This window comes from Erigeron canadensis, chromosome 1 (assembly GCF_010389155.1).
Source record: "Erigeron canadensis isolate Cc75 chromosome 1, C_canadensis_v1, whole genome shotgun sequence".
In the NCBI taxonomy this organism is placed as follows: Eukaryota; Viridiplantae; Streptophyta; class Magnoliopsida; order Asterales; family Asteraceae; genus Erigeron; species Erigeron canadensis.
In genome coordinates, this window is record NC_057761.1 from 1,190,068 (window position 1) to 1,216,916 (window position 26,849).

At 35.6% G+C, this 26,849-nt stretch overlaps 1 protein-coding gene across 1 annotated transcript; it reads right to left on the reverse strand.

The window, feature by feature from the left end:
* Nucleotides 1-14,741: 14,741 nt before the first annotated feature.
* Nucleotides 14,742-18,180, reverse strand: LOC122584672 (ATP-dependent DNA helicase PIF1-like). The gene is made up of 4 exons (XM_043756716.1): nucleotides 18,108-18,180; nucleotides 17,855-17,992; nucleotides 16,511-16,606; nucleotides 14,742-16,387 (listed from the first exon to the last, which is right to left on the reverse strand). The coding sequence occupies exons 1-4, from the start codon at nucleotides 18,178-18,180 to the stop codon at nucleotides 14,742-14,744; spliced, it is 1,953 nt and encodes a 650-aa protein (XP_043612651.1).
* Nucleotides 18,181-26,849: the final 8,669 nt, after the last annotated feature.

Genomic DNA, 26,849 nt, shown 5'->3' on the forward strand with positions numbered 1-26,849 from the left:
TTTGTACTTTGGCTTGATAATATTAAGTTTCCATCCCTTAAGGTACTTCATCTGAAAAATGTTTATTGTTACAAGTATGCTTTAGTAAAGCAGTTTTTTTAAAATAAAGTGTCCGTTACTTGAGCATTTGAGTTTGCAAGATTGCTACCTACGGAGAGGATGATACACTTTTGGTTCACCATCAGAAGCTAAAGAAACTGACAGTTGATAACTTGCCCAGAGCTCGAGTTGTTGGAGTATGCAGGTCCTTGTGGTCATTTGTCCGTTGATGGAATTCTAGTTTCTTTGAAGAAAGCTGTGATTTTCTTTCAAGTCTTTCCGCTACAAGATATATCATCTGATCCAGCAAACATGATATGCACGCTTTTTTGCTGATGCTGAATCTTTGTCTCTCAACTTCCCTTTCATTCAGGTAGATTGATACTCATATATTCTCTTTATGCACAATTATGTCTTTTTGTCGTTGGGTTTTGTTTTGGTTTATGTTATGCTTCGTCTTGTAACACATTTTCCTCATTATATCTATCTTATATGAATGCCTACAGATGCAATTTTCTTGCATCTTGATGGATGATTTTTCTCAACGAGTAAATATTAAAAAAACTTTTATTGTTGTCATAATTTTAGTGTGGTGCTGCTGCCTCACTTGGTCCAAACAAGTATTTGCCTATACCTCTTCCGAATCTCATGACATTGGAGCTAACCACAAGTCCACAACCATTGATGCCTTCACCAAAAAAAGTACTTGTCTAGACACTCTGATGTTCTCCTATTATGGAGTCTCTGCATTTGATAATTCAGAAAGGTAGTCTTCCTCATATATTATATCGTATCATAATTTGACAACTTAATGTCTCAATTTCATACATTGCTTGGCGTATTTTGTATTTCGATCAGATTCTTAATGTACATATAGTAGGATACACACATATGTGTAAAATAATGAGACTTGTACATATATCATCATTAGTAAAAGCTTATGTCAAAATCCCTTTGAACATAGGTGGTAAAGTGGGCAGGTCAGGCAGGTTGGGTAACGGGTTTGGATACAAATGATAAAACATTGAGATTGATCTAAAGGGGTCTAGCCTGCTTCTTTTTTTTTTTGGTCTAAATTTTAAATTTATTTTTGTTGAATTAATGAATACATTAAGTTAAATGAAATTACAGATGTTAATAGGATACATTAATTGAAGTATTTTGTAGGTATGAATCTTAATGTACACAGAATAGCATACACACATTCATGTAATAGAAAGAGAGTTTCACATAAAATCTTTTGACAAAATTCATATAACTCTTGGTGGAGAATGGGCAGGTCTGGTTAGCGGTTTGGATAAAGTGGTGAAGTTTCATATGGGTCAAAAATGATCTAGTACTCTTGTCTAGTTAACCTGCCGATCCTCTTTGCCAACTCCTTGATTATTTTGGTTGAGATTATGAATATGCCAAATTGTGTTACTATGGTTCATATAAAGTAGTCTAATCTGACTTTTTTAAATTATAGGATTATAAAGCTGTAAATACTCCAATACACTTTTAGCTAGTTGTAAACTGTTTGACCCATTATTAGCTAAAAATTCTAAATTTTGCTTTTGATCCATCGTCCATATTGACCTGCTTTTATTTGACTCTGTTGAATTTGTCCCCTCGACACTTGTTTAAGCATAAGTCTACACCTATTTAGGTATAGCATTTATCCTTAAGTACTAAGGGGTTAATCCTTGATCTATAAGGTGTAATGAGTGATATTAGATTGTTGCTACTTCGGGTGGCGGTTCCCAATTGGTGACCACAAGATGTGACGCCACAAGCCGAAGTAGGCTAAGGAGTGTGTGTAAGAGAATGAGAGGAAGAGAGAGGAAGAGGGAGAGTCAGAGGAACCGCCCCCTTGGTTGGTGCCTTGGACCTCTATTTATAGAGATGCTTCTAGGGTTTAGATTTGGGTCATGGGCTTTACATGTTTGGGCCTAAATCAAGCCCATGACTTAACATAGATGAGGTCATGTTCAGCTCCGGAGGCTACGGAGCCTCCCTGGCTTAGGTCCGGAGGCTGCGGAGCCTCCATGGAGCAAGGTCCGAAGGCTGCGGAGCCTCCATGGAACAAGGTCCGGAGGCTACATCAGGAGCCTCTTTGGAGCAAGGTCTGGAGGCTGCAGAGCCTCCATGGAGCAAGGTCCGGAGGCTACATCAGGAGCCTCTTTGGAGCAAGGTCTGGAGGCTGCGGAGCCTCCATGGAGCAAGGTCCGGAGGCTACATCAGGAGCCTCTATATGCTCATGTCCGGAGGCTACATCAGGGTTGAAGGCTATTAGCCTACATAGGTTTAAAGAGATATTATCATTCCTAAGCTATTAGGAAGATGGTACATCATCAAGCCTCCCAGCCTAGCGTTGCATCGCAAGTAATGGAGCGTTAGGCTAGAGTTCAAATCTGGAGGCTTTGTTGGGAGCCTCCATGGATCAATCTGGAGGCTACTTCGGAGCCTCTAAGGATCAACCATGCTCAAGTATGGAGGTGGTAAGAGCCTAAATGGAGGAGGGTCCGGAGGTTATGTCAGGAGCCTCAAAGGAGGAGGGTCCGGAGCCTATATGTAGAGCCTCTCAAGAGCAACCATGCTCAAGTCCGGAGGCTACATCTGGGCTAGAGCCTAGTAGCCTCCATAGGGTAGAAGAGAGATTATTATCCCAAAGCTATTAGGGAGATGGTACATCATCAAGCCTTCCAGCCTAGTGCTGCATCGCAAGTAATGGAGTGTTAGGCTTTGGAGCACTTTTTTATTCTAAAGATTACTAAAGGAGCAACATACTTGCTTACCCAAAGGCTCTAAAAAGGAGCCTAACGAAGGATTTGTTTTTACCGCAAGCTTTATGGAAGTGGTACACTATCAAGCCTCCCAGCCTAGTGCTGCATTGTGAGCAATGGAGCGTTAGGTTATACATTATACCAATCCGCAATATGATGTGGTAGGAGACCAAGTATATCATATTGTCGGAACCGTTTGGCTTGTATTCTGAGCTAGGCGGGTGTTATCACTATTATGGTGGTCTCTCTCTTTGTTATTTTTTATTTTATTTATTTATTTATTTATTCGCTAGGTTTTAATTTGTTAACCGTAAGGCTTGGGTACTTTTGTTTAACACCAATATACGTAGTTTTTTAAAGATTAGCTTTTAGTCCCTTAGCCGGAACGTGTGGGGACTTGAGCTTAGTTAAAATGTGAATCCTTTTTAAATGTTAGTTTTTTGTCCCTTGAAGGAGCGTACCAGGACGTTAACTTAGCACCAAAAGCTACGTCTTTTTAGGGGTGAAATTCCCCAAAGCTTCCCGTTTCCGAAGTCTACTCGGTAGCCTGAGCTAGACAAGTGTTATTATTAGATGTCTAAAGAACTAAACTCCGTTCACATATGCAGGGAACTTACCATCCTGCGACGCAAGGTTGCGAGTCTAAATCCATGCTAAATACATTATATATAGAGATTGCCAAGTTGTTTTGGGCTTTTGCATGGAGGCCAAGTTTTATTGGGCTTACCGCGTGGTTGCCAAGTTTCTTGGGCTTACGGCATTATCACCTCTCTAGCCGGAGCGTTATGGAGGGTTGCCGTTAGATGTCTAAGAAGCGTGTTCCCGTTCATGCAAGGTCATTAGAACCCTGCGACGCAAGGTTACAAGCCTACACGTCCGTGCTTGGCACCAATGTGCATACTTTCTAAGTTTTAGCTTTTAGTCCCTTAGCCGGAGCATGTGGAGACGTTAGCTTAACACCAATGTGCATAGTTATTTAAATTTCAGCTTTTAGTCTCTTAACCGAAGCGTGTGGAGACGTTACCTTAACACCAATGTGCATAGTTATTTAAATTTCAGCTTTTAGTCTCTTAGCCGGAGCGTGTGGAGACGTTAGGTTAGCACCAATGTGCAGTTTTTTGAAATGTTAGCTTTAGTCTCTTAGCCGGAGCGTGTGGAGACGTTAGCTTAATTAGCACTAACGTGCATACTTTTATAAATTTTAGCTTTTAGTCCCTTAGCCGGAGCATGTGGAGACGTCAGCTTAGCACTAAGGACTACTTACTATTGGATGTCTAAAGACAGTTTACCATATTTTGGACTTGGATTTGTATTTTTCCCAAGGTCTCCTTGAGTTTATGGCATCATCAACTCCCTAGCCGAAACTTTTTGTGTTATTGTTCCATATGAGAACCAATGATTCAATTGAAACCTGCAATGATGTTAGCAAATATATATGGTAATAAGATATGAATGTAATGCTTCAGCATGAGCTAAACAAGCATGAGCTAAACAATATGGACTTGTGTTTGTTTTTGCATAAGCAGCTAAATATATAAATGAGATTTAAAAAATTATTGTAAAAGATTATTTTTGGAAGGTAGCTGATGGAGGTGACATCCGGAGGGTGCTAAACCCAAGATTTTAACGTTACTCTCTTAGTTGTACACTAATAATCTTAATAGTTTGGATACTTTTCATTTACGTTATTTAGAAGTAATTCTTGACTAATAAAGCGATGATGCATGAGAATAATCAAATAAGTCATCCTGATCATATCCAAAACGCGGCATCTTATCGGTAACTAACGAAATATATTAAATGTGCTCTTTTAGCAACTTTTTTATCACAAAAAATGTTTTCTTCCTTCCCCTACGCGAATGTGCAGCCACTGAGCAACAAAATATAGATTCTTATTTTTATTTTTTTTCTTGGCAGCTTGAAAGTAGGGGAGGTGAAAGGAGAAACGGTAAGTGTTCTCAGGTTTTCGTTGGTGTGTGAAGGTGGTGAAAGCGATACAACCCGGAGGCTGTGAAACATGAAATGGTATTCCCAGGGGTGGCTAACAGAAAGCTAACTCGGAGAGTGTTCACATGGAAGCATTAACGGAAACATTACCTGAATGCAAACCCAAGGGTGTTGACCCGGAAGCATTAACATGGAGAGTGTGGACTTGGGAGGGAGTTAAAATGGAAGCCTGATCATCAAGCCACAAGAGCATTTCTACTTACGAGGCAGTCGTGGTTGGAGGTTATATATGGTCGGGAATAGTTATCAAAAATAATACTCCTACCACATAGGTAGTGTGGTCCATAGAAAGTCATCACTATGTAAAAGTTTTTACTATACAAGGTGAAAAATTGAGGAATTTTTGTTTTATCTAATTAATTACTTGTATTAGTTATCCTATATTTTTAACATGAAACTCTTAATCAACCCGGAAGGTAAAATTGAACGAGTTCGAAACCCGGAGGGTACGTAGCAAGGTATTGTCGGAAGTTGCGAGAGATTTGCTTTATTTCAACACAAAACACATAACCCACTACACCGCCATGGTAGGGGTGCTGCCAGGCTAAACCAGGTGGGATGGTGGTTGGGTGTTACAACAAATCCAACATTCTTTCATGTGGATTGGATTCTTGCAGGAAGAAGTATTGATCATAATGGGTCGTTATTCTCTCAAAGTTTCCTAGCTATGTCGATTGATTACTCTCTTATATGGTGTAGCATGCGAGTCTCACGAGAAAGCTAAAACAGGACACGAATACATTTGGTTGTCATTCCCTCCTGAGGGCTACGAAGCCGTTGGTTACGCTATCCCAACCGTGAGAGCAATAAGGACAAGTAATAGATGGCTAAGAATGACTATGTATTATCTGAGAATAATAAATACAAGCACAATTAAATGTTGTATCTTTCTTGTCAATTGCCATGGTAGGTTTGTTTGTGTAGCTATTTAGTTTTCATATAGAAAGATGTTGCATATACTTATTATTGGGATGACAGTCCGCAGGTAGAAGGTATTGCCGTAGGGCATGATATGGAAATTAATTTCAAAATAGTATCCTGTACAGGGAGGGTCACAATAATGGGAGGTCAACTCGATTTAAGAGTTTTTGTTATCCAAGACACTGGAATCGATGGTAAAAGATACGCTGAATTTTCAAATCATAAAACTCAATTGGTTGGCTCGATCATCTCGGAAGATAATGATTGAATGATAGTAAACCGAAGGGTGTTAGTCCGGGGTGTTACCGTACTTTGGGAGTGGGTGGAGACATTTTTAGGAATGACCGTCCGGAAGTGGACATGCTTGGAGAGGTAACCGCAGGGAGGTTGTTCGCCGGAAATTGATAACGGAACAGGCTGAAAACATAGTAAACCCGTCATTGATACAATTCGGAGGGTCAAGACAGGAAGTCCACACGCTTTAAAAGCTTTGTGTACATATGAGAGCACTAATGGAAGGTAAACTTTGATAAAGCTCTGGAATCAAGAAACCTGGAATGATGATTCATCTCGGAAGGTAGTAATTGGATGGATATAAGCCGGAGGGTGTAGCTTGTAAAAATGATATGTAGCTTTGGCGTCGTTAAAAGGAATGACTAGAAGATATAATACGGGCTGAGTGGCTGGTACCTAAAAGACGTAGACAGAAAGTATGGCCGGAAGCTACAAGAGTTTTGTGGTATGTGACAAAGGGGATTCCGTAGATGTTGCATTCCTCCCCCCCGCTAAGAAATGTTCACGACTTCAATTCAGTGAAACTCAAACTCGCGTGCTTAATTTATACGATATTTATATATGTACAAGTAATGGTACGTAAGTCGGAGAAGCCGGAGAGTATATATATATTAAGAGTGATACATAACTCGTATAAACGAGGTAATCAACGTGGTAACTGGAAAGGATGAATGGGTCGAGAGGGCTTTCATTTAGTCGTTTTAGAAGGCTGGCTATTCGCAGAACACCGTCAGGGGTACAGACGCAAGATGCTCCGGTCTAGACCATCGTCAGTGATGCATTGACGGGTTTTGGCGATCACTATGTGGCTAGTGGACGTACGCGTGAATGCTACTTTCTGTAAGGGTCCTATTGTTGCCTATTTAGATGTTTTATTTCTCCAGTTGAATACATGTATTGATCCGGATGGCGCTAATCCGGAAGCATTACCCGAAGGTTACGTGGGGGCATGACGGCATCACCACAAGGTGGCAGGAAGAACACAAGTTAGTCTCACCTGACGAGTTGAAACTTGAAACAGATTGCCAACTTCTTCAAAGAAATAGTCAAAGGACCAGTAGTAGCATTGATGGAGGGCGTGTACATTCTAGTGTATCTTTTTGGGCGAAAGGTATATATATTTGTGTATTCTTATATATTTTTGTTTTATTTAGGAAGAAGATAAGCTTTATAGCTAAGGATGTGGACATGTTGTCCTTCTCTAAATTTGTATTATATGAAAGTGTTTTACAGCTAATATTGCTATCCGTACTCATCCATCACTATTATTATTATCATTATTATTTTCTTTTATATTACTCCATAAATTAAGAACAATGTATACTGGTGCACTAAAACAGCAAGACATGTCACCAAAAATATACAGATGTAATACGAGCAGCTACCAGCTAGAACAAATATGCTATAAGGAGTTGATAAAGCCATGATACCCAGTTTTCAAGAATGTTGAAAAGCAAAGGGAAGTGACAAGTACGGGACATATCTATTAATAATATATATATGCATAAGAAATTATCTATGAACATATGCTATTTTTGGTTATTATTGGTTTATCAAAACCAACACAAAAGTATACCGACTGTATACATTTAATAAATACGGATCCAGATCTACACAAACTAGTGTTTGCGTTTGGATAATAAGAAAGGGATTAAAAGTTATTTAAAGTGAAAATAAAAGGTACCATATTTAGAACCTGGTAAAAGGGACACAACTGATATAGATTAGAATCGGATAGTAGATAACGGATGGCGCCACTTGTTTAAGCATAAGTCTACACCCATTTAAGTATAGCATTTATCCTTAAGTACTAAGGGGTTAATCCTTGATCTATAAGGTGTAATGAGGGATATTAGATTGTTGCTACTTCGGGTGGCGGTTCCCAATTGGTGACCACAAGATGTGATGCCACAAGCCAAAGTAGGCTAAGGAGTGTGTGTAAGAGAATGAGAAGAAGAGAGAGGAAGAGGGAGAGTCAGAGGAACCGCCCCCTTGGTTGGTGCCTTGGACCTCTATTTATAGAGATGCTGCTAGGGTTTAGATTTGGGTCATGGGCTTTACATGTTTGGGCCTAAATCAAGCCCATGACTTAACATAGATGAGGTCATGTTCAGGTCTGAAGGTTTCAGGAGCCTCCCTGGCTTAGGTCCGAAGGCTGCGGAGCCTCCATGGAGCAAGGTCCGGAGGCTGCGGAGCCTCCATGGAACAAGGTCCGGAGGCTACATCAGGAGCCTCTTTGGAGCAAGGTTTGGAGGCTGCAGAGCCTCCATGGAGCAAGGTCCGGAGGCTACATCAGGAGCCTCTTTGGAGCAAGGTCTGGAGGTTGCGGAGCCTCCATGGAGCAAGGTCCGAAGGCTACATCAGGAGCCTCTATATGCTCATGTCCAGAGGCTACATCAGGGTTGAAGCCTATTAGCCTCCATAGGTTTAAAGAGATATTATCATTCCTAAGCTATTAGGGAGATGGTACATCATCAAGCCTCCCAGCCTAGCGTTGCATCGCAAGTAATGGAGCGTTAGGCTAGAGTTCAAATCTTGAGGCTTTGTTGGGAGCCTCCATGGATCAATCTGGAGGCTACTTTAGAGCCTCTAAGGAGCAACCATGCTCAAGTATGGAGGTTGTAAGAGCCTCAATGGAGGAGGGTCCGGAGGTTATATCAGGAGCCTCAAAGGAGGAGGGTTCGGAGCCTATATCTGGAGCCTCTCAAAAGCAACCATGCTCAAGTCCGGAGGCTACATCTGGGCTGAAGCCTAGTAGCCTCCATAGGGTAGAAGAGAGATTATTATCCCAAAGCTATTAGGGAGATCGTACATCATCAACACTGACCATTAGATAATTCTTTAAATAAATAACCTTAATAAGAACATCATATGCTATTGTATTTGTTTCATGATCTAGGAATGTTTAAGTTCAATTCTGGGCTAGACGAAGCAAGGAGCGCCTTGTCTCGTCATTTGAAACGAGTAAAATTTAAATTTCAGAGAATAAAAGGTTGAAATAGCTCATAGCACGTCTTGGTTGAAACACAGAAATTTATTGGAGGAAATGATTTTTAGCTGCCATAACAAAGTTGAGGTAGATGAAAATCCGGCGAAGAGGATGGATGAAGTGTCAAAATTGTAGAAGGGTTCATCAACTTTAAAACCGATCTCTTTTCTCAAGGGCTGATGATCCCAGGTGGCTGTTAACTGTAAGTTACAAATGAATGTTATGGGCAACTAAATTTCTTTGTCTCATGTAGGTGCTTTTGATTTGGATGCTGCAATAACTAACTTTTTGTTATCTGTTAGTTAATTATTAGCCCCAAGATCACAAAACGAACTTATGAACACTCAAAGATTTGATACTAAAACTATTACTTGTTTTAAGTGAAGTTGCATAGATCATATTACTACATACCAATATTTATATAGAAAACTCGTAAACAAAAAAGCCACTGACACCCTCCATGTTCTCCATAAAATCATCAACCATCCCACGTGCTCCTGTTAACTCGGTCTTCTCAAAATTCTTTTTCCCTCTCACTTAGATGACCAATTGCGACGACCTGGCTATGATTCGATGATGATCAACCCAACATTATCGTCACTGTGGATTTTTACTATGTGTTAGATTGATCAGAGTAAAGTATTAGATATGACAAAATGCAATATAGATGGGTCGGGTAATGGTTTAAGATGAAAGCGGGTGAATTCTTACAATTAACTTTTAGCTTGTAATCTTCTGAACTGGGCCAAGTGTTAATTTGTTAATATATGGTCATATGTGTTGATATCTATTGTCTTTTTGTTGTATCATTGTCGACTTCTGAACTGGGCCAAGTGTTAATAACACATCGTTTATCAATATCATGTTTCCCCTTCTCCGTGATTCTATCCATCTATGCGGGTATTTATAATCAAGTGTGGAAGTATATTCAGTCAGAGTTTGCACACATTATTACAAATTGTGATACCAAAAGCGTTGAATATCTCTCATCGACGTCGAAGTATCAATCAAAAATAAACCTAAATACCTTATACTAGATAGGGTAAGTGAGTATCGTTCCTAAGAGGAACGTCTGTGGTTATAGTCAAGTTTTAACAATTTCTGTGAATTTTAAAGACAATACTAAAAGTAATTTTAATTAACTAAAGCAAAAATAAATTTAATTAACTAGACTTAACTAATAAAACAAGACAAATTTAAAAAGAGAAGTTATAAACAATAATGAAAAGTGCATCCCTCCCGAATCCCAAAAGTTGCGTTAATTTACCTAATAAACTTTACCGAGTATTTATTCTAAATTACATAGACATAATTTTATTATTTGACAAGAACAGTTTTGGGCACAACCTATGTTAATTAGATGACTAGTCTTAATCCCTAAACTAGGTGGACTCGGCACAAATCATTAACTCGCAATAAATTGTCTTACGAAAATTCAAATCAAATAATAGTGAATAAAATACTCAATCAGTCATATGAATTATAATATAAAAAGAACAATGTTTACGCGACTGAAAGTAAAGTTCATCAAATAAAATTAACTAACAATTGTTCATCGAGAGAGATTGCAAAAACCTTAGCCGGACATTATATTTGATGTGGAAAAGACTTGCTCCATATGTTCGAACTTGTCTGCTCTCTGTTCGTCAGCTCTCTGTTCGTCCGTAGCCAAAGTGTCGACTAAAAACTCTCGAAATTAATCTCTGACGAATTAATATGTGATTGTCGAACTGAAACCCCACCCAATTACTTGCTTGGGATATATTCTCTTAAAATGTGATGTTCCCAATAATATATATATGTATTATCTGCCGACATATAGTCCACCGCCAAACAATTAATTTGGGCTTATTATTTTTGTGATGTCCGTAGCCCAAAGAAAGCAGCCCACAACAACATAATAATCTCATCTTTTGATGTTTGATGTCACGTACAAAACTAGCTTAACATGGAGGTTACTTGCAATTGTTATTTCTTAACTTATATTCTGTTTTTGCTTTTCTTTTGTTGCTCCCATGACCTGCCATCATGTAGATGGAATTCCATGACTTCACAGTAGACTTATGCGCCATATTCATCCATCTTAATTCATACCTGAAATGCATATAAAATATATTAAAGTAGGTCTATTCTAATAAGAATTTACTCTATATGATCATTTTTAAACCATTTAATATATATCTAATTATGACTTATCAATCTCCACCAGTTCTGAAACTTGAAGTTGAGTTGAAGGAGGTAAAGTTGAGTGAGGGTTACTATGTGATGGACCCTGATAAAGTCGTTGAGATGGTTCACGAAAATACCATTTGTCTACTGCTATTTTCAGTTCCACCCTCCGTGGTGAATATGAACATTTTTTGGTTCTCCATTACTCTGTTTGTGATATCCCTTTTCTGAAATTGGTCTTGGCCGACAAGAGATGTCAGAGCTGCTTAATATTGCACATGTATTAAGTTTTAGTGTTTGTGTTTGTCATGGAGAGCTTGGGTTCATGGTCATGTATAAACGTCGAATCCTCATTGGCACCAGCCTCATACAAACTATAACAAATGTAGGTGGGTTGTTATCCAAAATCTAGTTGAAAATGTGCATCGTACAGGCTTTGTGTTTAAAGAGGGGGACGGAAGGAGGAATTTACAAATTAATGTTTTTTAGTGGCCTTATCTTTTAGTATCCAAACCTGTGTCGGATAACAAATATATTTCGTTTGCAACATGCGGGTATTATGCTTGTACTTTTAAATACGTTATTGTTATCTCTTAAAACATATATAAGGTGGGAAGGTCTACACCTTCGAAGTTTAAAGTCATTGCTAGCTGTTTCAGCTCTGTACTACATAGATTAATAGTATAAGCTAGTATTAATGAATATGTGCTTTCGTATGTAACTGTTTCGTTTGATAATTTTAATTACTTAATTCCTATATTACACATATTGCGTTTTGGGCTTAACTACTGCTACGCTTAGCTATACATTTTCGTATGTAGCTAACAACTCTGTAACTCTGTAAAAGTTTACCTTTAAATCATGTACGTACGGTAAATAATATACATTAAACAAATAAATGATATATATGTACAACATTGAGGCCTTGACCATACTTTACAATAAAAAAGGAAACAAGTAATCAAACTTTGTTTGTTTTACACGGGTAGTCTAAAGATATATAAATTTTATAATAATTGTGAAACAAAAAGTGTATGACTAATACGAAATCTAAAGAAGAAACGTATCAAAATTAACTCCATATAAATATTGATTTCAGTTTACCATGTTTTTTTTAATTTTGGTTAAATAAAAAGAGAAACAAAAAGTGTATGAACAATATCATAACTTAATCAATACAAAAGCTAAAAAAGAAACATATGAAAATTTACTCCATATAAATATTGATTTCAGTTTACCTTTTTTTTAAACTTTAGTTAAATAAAAAGAGAATACAAAAAGTGTAGAAGATATAATTTGAAAAATACATACTAATTCATCTACAAAGAACATCTCGAACATTTTGATCTTCTTCAGGCTTTTCCACTTCGAAACAGTTTATACATGCATAATACGAAGCCGTAGATGATAGTTAAAGATCTTCAAGTGAAATAATGATATGTGTTTCTAATTTTTATACAACGCAACGTGCTCCTATAGTCCTATGTGATTATAATGTCGTGTGGTGGAGCTGTAAACACAACAACTTATTGATGCTTGGCTCTCATCTTTAGCAGTAGTGATTTTGATATGCATTGCGTATCTCTTTAACCATTTCAACATCATTCCCGTGCGAACATAAATAAATGAATTATATACAACTCTAATAAAACCAATTTTGTTACTAGCTATTAAGGTTGGTAATTTTAAAGCATAAGTGGTTATTAGGAGGTTATATTTTATTTCTAATTATAATTGGCTAGTTTATAACCATTGATAACTCGTTCCAATTTGTGAATCCAAGACATAAAATTTGGAAAAGGCCAAAAAAGTTTTACTTTACCAACCCACTTAAAAACGAGCAACGTAAAAACAGCAAAAGGCATACAACAAGCAATGAACACTACTGATAAATAGCAACAAAAGAAAAAAAAAAAACATATGAAAAGCAACTTTTTTAAGTTTATTGGTAAAAAATAGTAGAAAAAATATATAGAGCTAACCAATATTGAAAATTTATGTGTATAAGGTAACGAGGAAGAGTTATTTAAAAACTTATAAATAAAAAAGAACTCAAAAATAATTCTGGACCACATATTTCTCCTATCTTTCTTTCTCTTCAATTAAATTATAATATTCATCCGAATAATTCAAAATGTTTTATCTCACAAACCGTAAATCATTAGATAAAAAAAAAATGGGTAGTCTTACATTTTCGTCCTCTTTCCTTAGAGATTCAATTCGATATACTTTTAATGACTTTTTAATTTTTATTTTTTTCCCCTTGTACTTGTGTATCTACACATGTATAGGATCATTGTTTTCACATGTAAATTAGTAATGAACATATTTACACAACAATGAAGGTTAAGGGTAGAGCCTGTTAATCCATGGCGGAGCCATGGTGGCTAAGGGTGTAGCCCGTCAATCCATGGCGGAGCCATAGCGGCTACGTTCAGAGCCCGTTAGGTAGATCACCTATCACCGGTCACCCCTATGACCTATCACCCTCTATGACCTGTCACACTATGATTTATCACCCTCAATGACCTATCACCCTAATCAGCTTTAGTTTATGAATATCCTTAAGGGCAAAGCCCGTTCCGAATCATAACTTTTGTTCAACTTACACATGTGTAAGTTATGTGTAAGTACCAAGGAGAAAACGAAAATTAAAAACTCATCAAAAGTATGTCGAATTGGATTTCTAATGAAAAAGGACAAAATTTTAAGACTACCCATACTTTTTGTTTCGTCTAACGATTTACGGTTTGTGAGATTTGAATGAATTTATATATTTAACTGAAGAGAAAAAAAGTTACACAAAATATGTGATCTAGAATTGTTCTCACGTTTTTTATTTTTTAATGAGTTCCATAACTCACACCATAAGGTAACTGCTCATCTTTTAAAGTGATATTAGTTATAACAATCTATTGTAATTTGTAAAATCACCAATGGATTAGCCTAACTACATGGGCCAGTGTAGTTTGACTTTCCAGGCTCCTAAGATGGGCTATATATTATATATGTTACCTACCGATATGTTTGTTAGGGTGGGCTGGCCCTTCCTATCCAAACTGGCTTCGCCATTATAATGTTTATTTACATATTAGTTTTTAAATGTTTATTATGATAACAAATGTTGGAAAAACATTGTTTTATCTTCTCCAATGAAAGAATGAACTGAGGAACATTTAACATGTGTTACACACTTGAATGATCGGCATAAGATTAAGTTTGGTTAGATATATACATAGTGCATGTGACGATGTTGGTACCATTTGGTTTAAAAGTACAAGAGATGCACCTCTCAAACTGTTTTTGGGCCTAAAGCCAATTCAATGAAATATGACCTTAACCATTAAACGTACTTATAGAAACTAATTAATATTCTACTATACTAATTAAAACTAGATTTTAGACCCATGTCAAATACACAGGTTTATTAAATTATTAATATAAAAAATAATATATGCAAGACAAAGATACTTATAGGTTTAAATGTAAAAGTAGTCTTAAATAAATTGAGATACTCAAATGAAAATTCTTAATGCTAAATCTAATTGTTTAAAAAATCACATATCTTCCTTCATCTTTTGCAACACTTCTTTGTAGACGACATTCGTTGTAGTGTTTGTTGTCTTCCCATCTTTGTCGTATATCAGCACCTTGAGTCCCTTTTTCGACTTAACCCGAGAGATTGCAACATACAACTGTCCGTGTGTGAAAACTGGACGTTGTAGATACAGACCAACGATCGATAAAGATTGGCCTTGACTTTTGTTGATTGTCATTGCGAAAGAAACGATCAACAGGAATTGTCTTCTATTAAACCTGAACGGTATTCTTTTATCTGACGGTATTAGCTTCATTCTAGGGATGTAAGTTTTGTACCCAATGTTGTTGCCGGATATCACTTCCGCTTCAATCACATTCTTTCCTAATCTTGTTACCCTCAATCTCGTCCCATTGCATAACCCGTTAGACTGGTCTATATTGCGAAGTAACATCACAGACACACCTTCCTTTAGTACCAATTTGTGATTGGGTATCCCTGATATTTTGAACCCATTCAGTATTTCCGGTGCGTACAAAGATTGTTGGAACTCGTCAATGAACTCTGACTGACAAACACTGTCTGAGTTGAAGTAAATACGCTCGTCGCCTTTTAGCTTCGATAGTACGTATTCGTTGATCGTATCGACCTCTTCATTTGTCGGTACCAAAATTGCCTTGTCTTCAAAATATCCCCTGTCATTATGGTGTTCTGCAATCGAAGGAAAATTTGCTGACACAATAGATTCGACATGATTTTTTTCGGATTTAATCAACACCTCTTCCAGGAGCTCAATTTCTGTAGACCCGTCGTTGTTGCCTCCTGCCGTCCCTTCACCGACTGTCAATATCCACTCTGTGAATTTTTTAATTTCCTCTTTCTCTTGGGCGTTTGTGCCGCTCTGCAAACGCATATTCTGTGTCAATGTGAGGACCTTGCAATGATCCCATAAAGATGAATGGTTAAGCGAAGCATTGACAATTTCCTCCCTATTTCCCCCTGGAATGACCGGAAGGATCTGTCGGAAGTCTCCCCCGAAAACTATGACTTTACCCCCGAAAGGTTTGTGTGAATTTGGTCCCTGGATTATATCTCTCATTGTTCGATCTAAGGCCTCGAAACAATGCTTATGCATCATGGTTGCCTCGTCCCAAATGATCAATCTAGCCTCTCGTATTAAGTCTGCCAGAGGGTTGTCTGAGTTGATATTGCAGAAGGAGTCTTCGGTTGGGTTAAGTGGGATTGCAAATCTCGAATGGGTCGTTCTTCCTCCTGTTAGCAGCAATGCAACTATCCCACTTGACGCGACATTTAAGACTATGCTTCCTTTGCGCCGGATAGCCGATGATAATGTCTTCCAAACAAATGTTTTTCCCGTGCCTCCGTATCCATATAGGAAGAAAACGCCCCCGTCATCTTGGGCAACCGCATCCATGACGGTGTCGTATACCTTTAATTGTTCCGCTGTGAGGCTTGCATGTAATCCTTGATGTTCCATTTCCAGTTTCTCCTTGTCATAACCGAGTTCATCTTGAATGAGCATGTTACATGCCACCTCGATGTATCTGAAATCTGGGAAGGGCATGTTGGGTATGTCTTTTAAGCTCATCCCATTTGCGAGTAGCATCTTCTCGATTTTTGCCAATGCTATGTGTTTAATAGCTTCTGGTTCCAATTCCAAATTTGTACATACGTTTAACAATAAGAAGACTATGGCTTTATAAACTAATACAGTAGATTTTGGTATGTGATATTTCTTTATTAATATAAAAAGATAAAGTGTAATACCTGGCTCGTTAATCTCTTTTCTACGTATGTGAAGTATATCGTTAGTTAGTTTGTCGTATGTTTGTTCCCAAACATATTCAGGCCTAGACAAACTGTCTGATGTAATGAGCATGACAAATAAGGATCAACAAAAAGAACCTGTAGCCCAAGAACCGGTTTCTTTAATTGATTGTATGTACTCCTCATCACCATCCAAAAGACCCAGTGCGTAGCAAGTTTCTTTGTACGTTTTGTACTTTTTTTCATGTACAGTTTTCAGGTCATCATAACATGTAGGTCCCTTAATTTTGTTGAGCAAAATTCTGAGATAGTATGTTTTGGAGATACATAGTTGATCCTCCCAATTGCTGATTTTGATGGGTTTGTCCTTTTTGTCCATTCTCTGTCTTTTATGTTCCAAGTATATTTGGTGGGGAATTCCGGATATGTCATAGATCTCGCGTTTTTGTTCATCCTGTTTCGTTCCATCCATTTTAGAAATTGCGACTCTTTCACCGTATGCTTTGTAACCACATTAGCAACCGTGTCATGCTGATCAAAGAGTATTGGTTTACAATCTTTAATGTGGAAGGATAATCTCTGAACAGGCGGTGTCTGATAGTGTATTTCAAAACCAAATAATCTCTAGGCTGCTTCACATGCAGATATGTAACGACAATCATAGTAACCTGCGACCTCGTCTTCATCTGCTGGTTGGTTTTCCTTGTTGGTTACACCATTCGACATTCATGTGTCCTCGATACTGCTTGATAAGTATCAGATTGTAACCTACGACATACCTGGTTTATCAAGAAAAGGAACGATATAGATAAGCATTTGCATTACTATCAGCATAGAATTATATATATCATTCTGGTACAAAGAAACCAAAACGGCTCAGCATTTGTTTTCTTTTAAAAAAGATCATTAAGCTTAAAGTCGTGATTTAAAATATGCATTATGTACTAACATATGGGCATTTATATTTTTGGAAAGGTTGATGTATTATAACCACCTAGAATAATGACATGTTGGCCTACCAATTGGCTAATCCAAAAAGCTATTTGTATGTAGCAGTGTATTCCGACTACAAAATTAACAATTGAAAATGGATGGGCATACAAATTGAATATACACTAAAAGAGATTTACCTGTTATCCAATTGGACTCCGCTTTTTTCAACTGTCACGCCGGTCTTTCTTATCCTGTACACGGGATATCCTTTGATGTCTATGCGGGTTGTTTCTGTATATGCCCTTGGAAAGTATTTTGAGCACTTTTTGTCTTTCATACAGGCGCAACTTGGGTTGTCCTTACCGCATGGCCTGTGCATCATAAATTCACACACAAGATGATGCAACTAACTGTCCACTTCTTTATCTGGAATTTCAGTCGATATAACACGATCAATGTCTTCCGGGGTTCTTAATTTGTCGCATTCTTCGAAGAATAGTATATGGGCATGAGGCGGACCGCGTTTTTGGAATTCCACGGTGTACACAACTGACCAACATGTAAAAGCATTACAATGGTTTAATTATATATATATATATATATATATATATATATATATATATATTAGTTTATAAAGAGACTAAAATAGTTATAGAAGCAATACCTCCTTTCACTTTCCCGAGTACGTGGTCATCCTTCAGGTTCTTGATCAAGTGATCAAGCTTGAGCTTGAACATTCTTGTGAGTATGCCCGGTCTGTCTTCCGATCTAATTTAATTCAATTAAGTCACATGTTTAATTGGGAAAATTAGCAAAATTGAGCGTTGTGATTGGTCAATTGACTTTTGGACAGTTGCATTTTAGTATATATAAAGATAAAGATAAAGATTTAGACGACTTGTTTATTTTCAGATCTTTTTTGTAAAAAAAAAGCACAATGATAGCCGTAGTTTTCGTGAAAGATATATTTTTTAATTTTTAATTTTAATTTTAGAATGACAACTATCCACTTCTAAAGTATACGAATGTATAGGATATTACCTAGACTAAAAAAATATATAATTTTTTTTTCTTGAAAGATATATGGGTTGGAGAGCTAGCTTGGAAACGTAGTCGATCTTTGGGGTTATAGGTAATTCAAAAACGACACTAGTCCTTTAAGGTCACAGGTATGTAAAAGAGTGGCTACCAGCCGGCCTGTTTATAACTTAGTGACGAAGAGGAAGACAAGAGAGTCGTTTTTTATTGTTTCATGCCGGCCAAATACGAAGTTATGAGATATATGTCACATTTACTAAATACTTGAGTAATTAAGAAAACGTAACATGTTGTATCATGTAGTAGCAGGGTGTCTGTGTGTTGCAACGAGAACGGTTTATAATGCGTGAGATGCCGTAACGGTAATACAAGCTGTTTGGGTTACTTTCATAAGATGCGGTGATGAGGCATCTAACCGTGGTTATCATAGTATAGGATTAGATGCGAAAAATAATAAGGTGCAAAAATTAACCATTTTAAATATATTTATTTAGGTTATTTAGGAATCATAGTTTGTGAATATTGAAAAAATTGTTGAATTTAGATAATTGAAGCAGTTGAATCATATCTTAGAATAAAACAAGTGTTTACTATGACGAAAAAAAGGGTCCATTCTGAAAATGGCGTTACAAATAATAAATTAGTTTACGAAACATTTATAAAACCGTTCCATAAAAATCAAAGTTTTGTAACAGTCAATTAGAAACCGTTTCAAATGTCTTAATATTTAATATGTTGTCATGACTTTGGAAGAGATACTAGATTTTTATCTCGCGAGAAACCGCGGATCGATTTTAAAACAACGAAATTTAACACTAAAATATATTAGCTATATATAAATATATAATGTGAAAGTAATGAAATAAGATTAGATATAAACCGGACAAAGTAGGAGTTGTACATTAGATATTACAAAATAGTAACAAAAGATATTAAGCCCAGATTTATATAAGACATTAAGCGTATTTGTAGCAAAACATGTTTCCTGCTTGAATGAAATAAGCCATGACTTTTTTAGCGGTATATTCATCTTCACAAGCATTGAAGCACTTCTTTGTAGACCACATAAAGTTTTATCCCGCGTCTTTCGCGGGTAAGTTTTAATAAAACAGTTTCTAATTAGTTTATTAAGTTAATCAAAAGTAAGACCAAATATTTGAGATATATACATACATAGGTAACGTAAAACAAATTTTGGAATGAAATAACATTAGATAACCTTTGAAGTGTGTTACAAACCATCAATGTATACAGTTACATAGTCCAACAACTATCAAAATAAAATTTAAATGAAGCAGGCCTTGTAATTTAGGCTTTGTACTTCAGAAATATTATAAGTGTAACTTCCATCATCACTTCATGTTGTTGATTCGAACTTCTCCCACACCAAGGTCAGGGCACCCTTCGGAGACCGGGACTTGCACCCGTTGAGCCGCTTTGACTGCACTTTTTTTGAGTTTTGGCTATTGCCTTCATGGTAGCGGTTCTAGTCAAACTCGTATTATTAACCTTATAAAATACTATCCATTGCTTCTTGATATCTTTCCATGTCCTGCAATCGGGTCCTGCAGGTGTTAACAAAAGTCTACATTTCAACAGACACTTAGCTAACGAACTCACATCATGTACTTTAATTTGTAATAATACAAAACTTCAAAATTAACTTTTAAAATACTAACAACTAAACATACTTTCTCATGTCTACTTTTGAGCTTTGAACACCGATGCCAGCTTCACATCAGTGGGCTAAATGGCATGATTAAGTTAAACGATAGAAACACACGGTAACACTTTGCATATGTTAAAAAGATTGTCTTAATCATAGTCGTCTACTTGGTTGTAGTACACCGGCTATACCCGAAAAAGACCAATGACTCTGATAATAAGTAGTAAATGACACGAAGGTTCAAGCTTTCGGCTATTGAGTTTTGACTCTGCAACTTAAAACAGGCGATTTCATGCACATACCTTATCTTGCATCTCTTGCTTAATCTGCTCCAATTCTGGTCTTGGAACCTGAGTAAAACACAAATATAAGATATGACTAAATTTATGAATGCCAACATCACTATTCATTCTTGCTATATTTGGACAGAATCTAGAAAAGCTAATTCTCACTTTCAAAACCTTAAACTCAACTAACCAAATGCTGCAAGATCATATATATAACCGAGCTGAAATTGAAGGTGTCATCCAAACTTGATAGCAATTCATCGGCCTTACATTGACATCGAGGAGCCAACTCTTCTGGCCTCTTCTCATACTTATCTACCAATTTTTTTTCCTTCACTTTTTCTGCAATATTCATTATAACTCAATACCACTTGACCAATCTCGATAAATAATACTAGGTTTTTTACTATGCAAGAAAGATAACATTGGGTTACATCAAGGGCAATGTGCATCCTTGTGGCCCAAGCTATGGGCTCGACACCTTCTCCAAGAAACAACATGATCGATTATATAGTCAATATACAAAAATAAATGGTTCTCTAAATTTCCTACAGGACATGCAGGGCCTCATGACCATGGTAAAGAAAGAAACTCACTTCTAAATAGATGGTTCTCTAAATTTCCTTTTGGTAAGAACTCATAGACCAAAAGTCTGCTTTCGCATTCCTCACAATATCCAATGAGCTTAACAGTTTTTTTGTGACGAAGCTTGCCCAAGTAATCAACCTCTGTCTACATCATGACCAAAACTAATTCTAAGTGTACCTGCTCTTTTATACTTGAAACACATTTTCAAGGTCCCCCTTTTGCTTGTCCTCTTTGTATGGATGCCGATGGGATCTCATCTTTCCAACTAAGTACTTCATCAATGTCCATCCCTACCTTATGTCCTCTCTCCATGTGAGCCCCTTCATACGAAAATTGTGTCTCCATACCAGAACTTAAGACGGAAAAAGTGAATATACAGAACAGGGATTTGCATCTTCTCCTTCTCTGCAGCTATTTTAATTACTTTGTCATAAATTTCCAAAGTTGTATCCACATTTCCCTGTTTATTATAATCATTAGTTTGAGTACAAACCTTACTACAATTACAAAATTGCTCTTTTATTATCCTTTCCCTATCCATAGCCCTTCCCGAAAAAAACAAACAGAGGTTTAAGTTACCTAAACAAAGATTGAAGACTTTGAAGTAATCTTTTGACCAATCAAAATACTGATAAAAAATGTTTATCAACCCATCAAAATAGTGAAATCTTTGAAGTAAACTTTGACCAATCTTTTGGTCAAATAATGTTTCTGACCCAGCTCCAACCCTAATTCGACCTAAAGCAACCCATCTCAAAAATGACCTATTGGAACCCACTCCATGACCTACCCACTTGCCATCTCTAATAAAGTTGGTTGATACCATGCTAACTATGTAGAAAATAACACCAACCTTTAAATACTTACTCAGTTAATGATTCATACCTTTGTTGTTGGACACGATCAACTTTGTGTCAGATTCAAACGTTTTTCTTTTTATTTATATAATTCCTTTAATAAATACAATTCAAATCAATGCATATACAAGTAAAAGGGATAAAATCACCTCCAACAATTAGATACAAATCTTCAAAGTCATCATTTGTTTTACCTTTCAACCAATGTCCTATTTATATAAACACTTGCAGCAACATGTCTATCATCCATCAGTTGATTTATAAGCTTTTCAACCTTTGAATCAAATACTGGCATCAGTTGCAATAAGAATTGATATAAAGAAAGATAGGACCAGGTTGCTAATCAAAGAAAGAAAGCCAACTTTTCCCTCTTCCGGATGCATTCAACTCAGTAATATCTTTACCATATCATCGACAATTTTACATAAACGAACCCATCTTATTAATCTCTAAAACTGAAGCACAATATAGTTAACTATTTATCGGAAACTATTTTATGCTATACTATGATTAAGTTATGAATAATCTGAACGGAGGTTTTTGGTTTTGAACATTACCCAACCCCGCCCATCTTGTCACCACAACTAAAAAACTTTTTGGTTGATATTAAACATAATGACAAAGGGTAAGAGGCTGATATTAAAACTGCTGCTACATAAATGTAATCACATACACCTCCAATCTTCTAATTTATGTCCCTGTTTCTTTCATCTATGACTTCATATCTATAAAAAAGAAAGAGAGAAATTACCCATACATAAACAAATAAAAGATGAACAAAAAACCTAATCAAATCTTTTTTGTTCACCGGACATGTATGTACACATGGGATGAAGCATGCCTGCTGCTTGAAAATGCTAAGCTTACTGCTTGCATATCGAGGTGCCAACACACACTGGACGTTTGTGTGCTTAAACAACTTCCGAGTCTCTTCATCGTGAGTTTGCATCACTCCTTCATGAATGAAGATTAATATAAGCATGGAATCTTTATTAATAAATATTAAATTTGACAAATAAAATTTTATAATACAAATTTAGAAGTATCATGCATAACCTAATTTCTCAAGTGTAAAATAAAGTTAAGTATAAATTATTACACAAACAGATTACCTATACACAATTCGTTTTTTTATAACAATCGACTACATGTATCATCTAACATTACCTATCTTGCTTTAATGTACATGACAACCTATAGTTTGTGGAAGTATATCTTCAACTTTCCTATAGCTCTGCACATACTACTATTATTTAACAAAATTCCATGTACACTATCAACTACACATTTTTTTATAGCTCTACATATACTACTATTATCGATCACTAACCTTATCTTTAAAATTTGCTTTATTGATTCTTTGATTCAAACAGAAATTTCACACTACAACAGCTTCTTTAGACTTTTAGATTGCTTGTTTATTTGAATTTTCCGCCCAATCAAGCTTGTTCTAGCTTCTTAGTTCCAGCATTGGGTCCATACACCACTGCAATAAGCTTTGTGTCACCTAATACCAAATAAATAGCATCAGTTGACACTAACAAAACGAAAGCTTTCAAATTCTCAAATCAAGTAATGAAAAAACATAACTCAAATTCTCCCAAATATAACTCAAATGCTTTCAACATCTTAAATATAAAACATTATCTCAAAAGAAATCATTTTGGTTTTCATGGTTGTTCATGGTACTTACATAGTAATGGCATTTTGGCACCCTCATACCATATTAAGCCATCTTGTGAAATGGGTCTTAGTTTCCCAGAAACTCTTTCATCAGCTTCAAATCCATTTCACATTCAGTCCATGTAGCTTGGAAAGCAAACCAAAAAACTTAAGTTCAGAACATGGTATGCTATAAGAATAATTTTAAAAAAAATACTTAATGATCTGATAGAAAATAAAACTTCTTGGCTAAACTTCAAAAACCTAAATCATATAACAAAAAAATTATCAATAAATTTCTTTTATAATCGGTATTTAAACAAATATCAAAAGAAAAAAAAAAGAGAAAAACTTTAGAATCTTACTTTTTAATCACTAACTTCATATTTCTTTTGTTGTTCTTCTTCGATAATCCGAATAAACAAACCTTGTAAAAACAACAAAAATTAAGACCCTAACATCAATCTCCCAATATCTGTCAATAAAATGGAAGAACAAAAATGAATTCATCAAAATTTATAATATAAAAGTCATATACCTTTTGAAGTATAAAGTATCTTTACTATAATCCATCTTCATTCTTTAGTATCATCCACCAACATAATCTGGATCAAGAAAAAAGTAGAGAATAAATTCGAGTATAACATCAAGAAAGGGAAAGAAGAAAGTCCAGATCTCAATTTAAATTTTGAAATAAATTTATGCTTTCAAGACTCTGATCAATGAAAAGGAGAAGTGTATGGGAGAAGCTTTCTCTTTCTCCTTTTATTGGATGCAACTTACATATTATATATATTTACTTTTAAATATAAAGCATATATACACACCCAAGCCTATACATACACCAACACACATACATATCTCCACTACAAACACAACCATTCTCCCGCCTAAAAAATTATTTAAAAAAACTGGCTTTAATAATTCCGCCTGAACACCCTTATACACACACCGCCACCTTCACACCTAGCCACCCTACTTCCGCCAAAGCCATTATTTGAAAACCTGCCTTATTCCCCCACCCAAATACGACCCCACACACACCAAATACACCATAAAATACATAGAACTTGACATCATACTTCCAATGTGGAAGAGCTCTTTGCTTGACAACACACATTTATGATGTCACATTAGAAGTCTCCTTTAGTATGATAGGGAGGATATTTTATTTTGGATGTCCATAATCTATTTCTAACTAGTTTAAAAACTTAAAATAAATGACTAGAAGTTGAATACACCGACAAATGACTAGGAAAGCATGTACTGTATATAATTTCGATATCCACATCAAAAATGTATTGTTAAAAGATCAAATAAATTATATACAATTTTGGGTGTTTTTTTAAACAATGATACAGTTTCTAATATATTACCAGACTGTATGAATAAAAGATCCCATCCATGTAATCAAACAGGCTTTTGTATTTTATATAATTACCATCGTATCTTTATCTTATACACAATTTGTATATTATAACCTTAAATTAGTTCAATATTTTCCTATATACATTTTATATGTTATGTAGTCATATATTCCATTTATATGATTAACTCATCTCTCTATATAACTAAGAGAGGATATGTTTTTGATTATGTGGCAATTATGAAATCATGCCATGTAGAATTTTTTTCCTAGGTGTCATACTTACATTAAATTCCTAATTTTAAGCATACTTAAAAAAAAGTACACTTTAGCCTAATCATCATTAAAGCACAATTTAAAAAATTATACTTTTACCTAATCATCATCATTAATTAAGTAATAATAAAAAAAAGTTAAAAATAAAATAAGACGGCAAAATATATCTTAGTAGAAGCAAAGTATATCTTAATGGAATGGATTGATAGATTTCTTATGTTATATTAATGTATATCGGCTAAATTCATGGATGGATTTCTTTTAAATTTTTTTTATTTATGTTTATAATAATTATGCTATATTAAAGTTATAGTAAGTATATATATATATTCAGATCGGCTAAACATTGTTTTCCTAATTTAATTTTAATTTTATTTCATGTATATTTCTTAAAACTTAATGGATGGATTTCTTTTTCACAAAGATATACAATTTTTTAAAATTTATAAATGGGAAATTCTAAATTGACAAACAAATTACAAACAAAATTATACAAACTCAAATGAGATGCACCAACTAAATTAATTCCTTTTTTCTTTTTTATGTTTTTCTCTCCATGTTCTATTGGTGACACCTAAGTTTGTATAGTTTTGTTTGTAATTTGTTTGTTGATGTAGTTATACTACATATTTGACGTAGTTATTACCATTTAGGTGGGGTGGTAGAGAGTCTTGCCTTTTGAAGTGTAGACAAAGGCTCAATCCTTGACAATGGTGTAATTTAGTAGTGTATTATATCTGTCATTCAAAAAAAAATAAACATATTTGATGTATATCGTATATTCATAAACTATAATTTTATTGTTTGAATTAATCGTAATCAGACATATTTTAATATTATGAATAATAATGTAACTATCTATAATTGTATTTTTTACTTAAGTTGTGCGGGTTTAATCTAGTTTAGCATATATAAAGATAACCTATATATTTTAGATTTAGATTTAGATTATAAAAATCTCAGAGCATGTGGATGTGGTTGTTAAAAGATGATCATAGTGCATACGTATTCATAATAATGTGTTTAGACTAATATCTGCACTATATTCATTCAGACGACTTTGATTGTAGGCCAGAGGATTCCTGGGCTCCTGGCCCATTTAGAGTATCAGACACCACTAGCTAGTACTATATATATATATACTATATATGCATATACAATCTTAATCGGTGGATGTGGAACATATAGGCAACAAGACTCAAGAGGCCGATCGAATACATTTTTCTGAAAGTTTATTTCTTATTTGACAATTGATACGTATAAATATAAATATAAATATAAACTTGGAATGCAAATTGAAATTGGATACAAACATGACAATAATAGAAGATTTTTTTTGTCTGTTTAAAAGCAGCATGGTTAGATCAGTGATAAACATCCTTGCCTCTGAAGACAGAGGTCATGGGTTCGATTCTCATCCCATGCAAAGGTTGGAGGGTCTTTTTCTACCATTTAGGTAGAAACTGGAAGCAGCCTCTCTACTTAGGTAGATGTAAGGTCTGCCTACATCTTAACCTGCTCATACACCGTCAAGGTATTGGGGCTCAAAACACGCAAACAACGGCACTGAACAGTTACTATCTTTTTTTTGTCCGTTTCCAAGACTTGTGCCAAAAAAAAAGAAAAGAAAAAAAGCACTTTAAATACCAACCAATAACCCCAATCC

Excerpts from the sequence above, each read along its gene's own strand:
- LOC122584672 (XM_043756716.1), bottom strand. The coding sequence starts at position 18,180 with ATGTTCAAGCTCAAGCTTGATCACTTGATCAAGAACCTGAAGGATGAC. Across the intron at positions 16,607-17,854 it reads TCCAGATAAAGAAGTGGACA|ACAGTTTGTCTAGGCCTGAA; the intron begins GTTAGTTGCATC and ends TCATTACATCAG. Across the intron at positions 16,388-16,510 it reads AAAAGAGATTAACGAGCCAG|AAGCTATTAAACACATAGCA; the intron begins GTATTACACTTT and ends AATTGGAACCAG.